This window comes from Chaetura pelagica, unplaced genomic scaffold (assembly GCF_000747805.2).
Source record: "Chaetura pelagica isolate M959 unplaced genomic scaffold, ChaPel_1.0 scaffold189, whole genome shotgun sequence".
NCBI classification, from domain to species: Eukaryota; Metazoa; Chordata; class Aves; order Apodiformes; family Apodidae; genus Chaetura; species Chaetura pelagica.
The window spans coordinates 3,953,557-3,958,013 of record NW_009970716.1 but is presented as its reverse complement, the minus strand read 5'-3'; the positions used below and the strand labels follow the sequence as shown (position 1 = coordinate 3,958,013).

General features: G+C 37.2%; 1 protein-coding gene across 4 annotated transcripts in view; it reads left to right on the top strand.

Annotated features, from left to right (window-relative positions):
- Positions 1-4,457, top strand: part of TBC1D1 (TBC1 (tre-2/USP6, BUB2, cdc16) domain family, member 1) — a 97,114-nt gene that overhangs the window by 82,434 nt on the left and 10,223 nt on the right. For all 4 annotated transcript variants that reach the window (XM_010006124.1, XM_010006125.1, XM_010006123.1 and 1 more), the window contains 2 exons: positions 499-743; positions 1,183-1,342. In XM_010006124.1, coding sequence (XP_010004426.1) covers positions 499-743; positions 1,183-1,342 — 405 coding nt within the window. The remainder of the gene's footprint in view (positions 1-498; positions 744-1,182; positions 1,343-4,457) is intronic.

Below are 4,457 nucleotides of genomic sequence, written 5' to 3'. Positions count from 1 at the left end.
AAAAAAAAAAAAAAAAAAAGACAAGAAGAAAAGAGAAAGGGAAAGGGTCTCCACTCAGCTCAGATGTTCTGTGCCTGAATCCTAGTAGTTGTCTAAAAGCGAACACTTTTTAACCAAGAAAAGAGGACTGTCTGGCTCATCAAGCCACTGAATTGAGCCCTACACTGTTATAGGCAACCAGCTGCTGTAAGCCCCTTAAGAAACTGATCAAGGGCCAGCCTTAAGAGCCAGTTATTCGAGTGTTCCAAAAAACAATCTGTTTCTATCCCTTGACAATTTCTAAAATAATTTTGCAGCTATTGTAACAAAAGAGTAGTAGAGTATGAATCAATTGTTTTGTATTGTTAACTTCCTTAGTCTTCCTGTGCGTTGACTCAGAATGTACCTTTTAAAATAATCTACCTTTTTAAAAGATGGTTTCATTTGATAACCAGCAAGGGGTTTTTTTTCATTTGCTTATTTTTTAGTTTAAGTCACTAACTCCAGCTGTTTTCACAGGGCGCACATTTCCAACACATCCATACTTCTCAGCACAGCTGGGAGCTGGGCAGCTCTCACTCTACAATATTTTGAAGGCCTATTCACTTCTAGACCAGGAAGTAGGATATTGCCAGGGCCTTAGTTTTGTAGCAGGAGTTCTGCTACTTCATATGAGTGAAGAAGATGCTTTTAAAATGCTGAAGTTTCTCATGTTTGACATGGGCCTGAGAAAACAATATCGTCCTGACATGACAATTTTACAGGTATGATTTCAAGTTTTTTTAAATAAAAGAAAACAAATGTTAAATTATAATAATGCAGTATAGATAGCTTTGTCAAAATCTGGACTTGAGCTTAAATTCAGTCCTGAAAATGGGAAGGATAATGTGGGAAAAGAATGCATCAACTTAAATGCACTAGTTTCACCTAAAGACTACTGGGGAAACTATGAAAACCATAAATAGGAAGAATTCTGTTACATGTTGTATGAGGTTCAAATAACCCTGCAAATAAGCCTATTGGCTCACAGATAACCCATCCTGGATCTTTTAGATGGCTTCTGAGTATTTTTTTAACACAATTTAACACACATCAATTTACATATGTCTTTCACTTTTATAGTACGGATATGAAGCATGGACTTGGCTACCATGAATGTTAAAATATGTTCATCTTTAGTCTCTTTGTTGTTATTCCATGCAGATCCAGATGTATCAACTGTCTCGACTTCTTCATGACTACCACCGAGATCTCTATAACCACCTAGAGGAACATGAGATTGGCCCCAGCCTCTATGCTGCTCCTTGGTTTCTCACCATGTTTGCCTCCCAGTTTCCCCTTGGATTTGTAGCCAGAGTGTTTGGTAACTTGTCTTAAAATGTCTATGTGTTCTTTTTGAAGTCTTTTATTTGGAATCCTGGTAGTAGGAACAGCATTATTATCCAACCTGTTTCAGACACCCAGGAGAAGTATTTTACTTGCTATTGGTGAAGAGAGCAACAACAGAGGTCACCTTGTGGAGCATGTAGTATTTACAGTAAAATGGAACAAGAGAGGAGGAAAGCATGTGACCATCCCAAACTGTCCTGTCTTTTCATCCTCATTGTTACCTTTTCCTACTCTGTCACCATTTGTAGAGAGGATGTGCAGTGTGATGCCATGAATGCATGGTGTTATGACAATGGCAATTCAGCACCTACAATTAGTTTCAAGCTGAAAAAGAAATGTAACAAAGGCATCATGTGAGAAATATATCCATTTACTCCATTATTGTCTCCAACAGTGTCAGTGGAAAAGGATTTTGAGGGTTATGTTTTTAAAAAACACACAGAGTTGGCCCTTACAGTTTAATCATGGATTTACTCTACAGAAAAATAGGATTTGTTATCCTTACAATTTTATCTTGACTAATAATCTCACTTTCCAAAAATATTTCCAAGCATACAGGGCTTGGGCACTAAAGTCACTTCTGTTACCTGTTTTTAGAATCTACAAAAGCAAAGTTATTTTTTATTAAAATTAAATTCCAATTGAGAGTTTACCTTGATGAAGTCTTATGGATGTCTGTTTCAGAGGTTAACTATTTGGCATTTGAAAATATGCTTTATTTCCTTTTCACTTTGTTTTTCAATTTCATTATGTGGTACTGGTTCATCCATGATGAGCAGGGTGGATTAGAGCTTTCCCCACTGATTCCTCTCTTCTAATGAGAAGCTATTTTTATTTTCTCTTGTCAGTCTCACTTAAGAGATGTAATGAAGCAATTCTTTATTAGGGTATTAATATTGGCACTTTCCTGACAAAAATTATAGTCTCATCTACCACAATAACAAATAATTGATATAGATTCAAAGAAGAACCAACAAGAATTGTATCCTGTTTCTGTTTAAGGACATGCCAAAAGTAGTGCTAGAAGCAATCATGGTAAGAATCATGACATACAGCTAAGTAGAACTACAAGTCCTGTGATTTGCATCCTAAGTCCCTGATTTTCAAAAAAGGGGAAAAAAAAAAAAGACCCACTGAACTACAGGCCAGCCAGTCTCACCTCTATGCCCAGCAAGATCATGGAGCAGATCCCCCTGAAGGCTCTGCTGAGCAACTTGAAAATGTGGAGATGGTTGGTGGCTTCACTAGAGGGCCTACAGGAAAGCTGAAGAAGGGACTTTTTGCAAGGTCATGTTGTGATTTAATGAGGTGTAATGGTTTTAAGTTGGAAGAGGGTAGATTTTGATCAGATATTACAAGAAATCATTTACTGTGGAGGTGGTGAGACACTGTGGAACAGATTGCCCAGAGCAGATGTGGATTCCCCCCTCCCTGGAAGTGTTCAGGTTTGATGGGGCTTTGAGCAATCTGCTCTAGTGAGAGGTGTCCCTGCCCATGGCAGGGGCATTGGACCTAGGTGATCTTTAAGGACCCTTCCAACCCAAACCATTCTATAATCTATCATTGGATGATTGTAGGGCTTTAGAAAGCAAAGATTTTACATTAGAATAGAAGACAGATACATGATTTTCACAGGACTGATTTTAGGTCAAGAACAGGAAAGTATGTGTGACTGAAACTGTTAAAAGTTTCTGATACTTTGTAGAGTGGAAGTCCAGAATGACCAACACTTTCAGTTCTTAATGTTTTTAAGTATTTAGTAATTTCCTTAAAACACCATTTAATAGATGTACGTAAGTAAATAATATTGGACATTCTTTTACATTGGAAAGTAAAATCTCATCTTCACCCATGCTAAAGACTCTGAAACACAACTATAAACCAAAAAAAGGCTAGAGCAGTCTTTTTGCTGGTGGCTGTCCTTAGCACATGGCAAGAAAGGATCCAATCAGTTCTGACCTGTGTGTTTCACAGTTTTGCAGAATACACGTACGTTTTCATTGCTCACTTGTGAAAACCCTTTGGATGAAATAATGTTCCTTTTAATTTTTGAAGAAACTCATCTATAGTTTACTAAGACTGCAAGATGGCATCTCTGTTTTCTGACATGGTACCTCTGAACCCTTCATATTTGAAGCCCCACTGCTATTAAATAATCAGCTTTAACAAAGAAGTGTTCTTTAATACTCCTACTTAATAACGGAAGAGACTTGATAGAATAGTGTCTATTTTGTTTCAAGATTTTAAATAAGACTTTTTCTTTTTTTTAATCCTTTAGGCTTCCAGTCATGTTGACATTAATTTGGGTACCCTCACTGTACTGCTGTTGGCTGGTAGCCCACTTAACGGGAAGCGTGGGGAGTGGATAACAAACACGTCTTTGTTAAGCACTTGCTGTTTTAAATGAGAGAAGGATTTCAGTTGTATATTACCTGCTCAGCTTATAAAGACATTAATCAACAACTTACAGGTCACCTTGAGTTAATCTATGTGTCTTTATGGGGCAGGTGCTGAATCATAAATATTATTTTCAGCTCATTTTTTTTTCAGTTCATGTTTCCTAGGTGTTCTTCATTGTTCCCTGGCCTAATACAGAGCTGTTCCTATAAAGCATTTTCCCATAGTTTTTTCAGTTTCATTAGAGAATTGGGGCAGATGCCTGCTCTGTTACCACTTTCAATTATTCCTGCCTTTGCAATTCACACAGAATCAGAGTTGAAAAATTTTACACCAGTTTTAGGACAAATGAAAGCAAAGTGCAAGAGGTTAGTTATTACTTGTGGTTTTTTTTCTCAGAGAGAGAGAGAGAGAAAAGCAAAATGAGTGATAGCTTCACTGTTACAGGCAAAAGAGTGCAAAGGGGAATTTCATTCTGATAGAAATTTGGAAAGAGAAGTTGCTTTTACTAAGGACAGTTATTAAGTGTTTTCATATGAGATACCTGTGGTTTTGCTTGCTAGTGGTTGTTCCCTTTACTGTGTGGTGGGGTTTCTCTCTTTATTCTTTTCTTCCCTCCCCACCCCCCTCAAATAATTAAGACACTATTTATTTGGTGTCACTGTGCTACTTCTTAAATGATTGTGATTTTA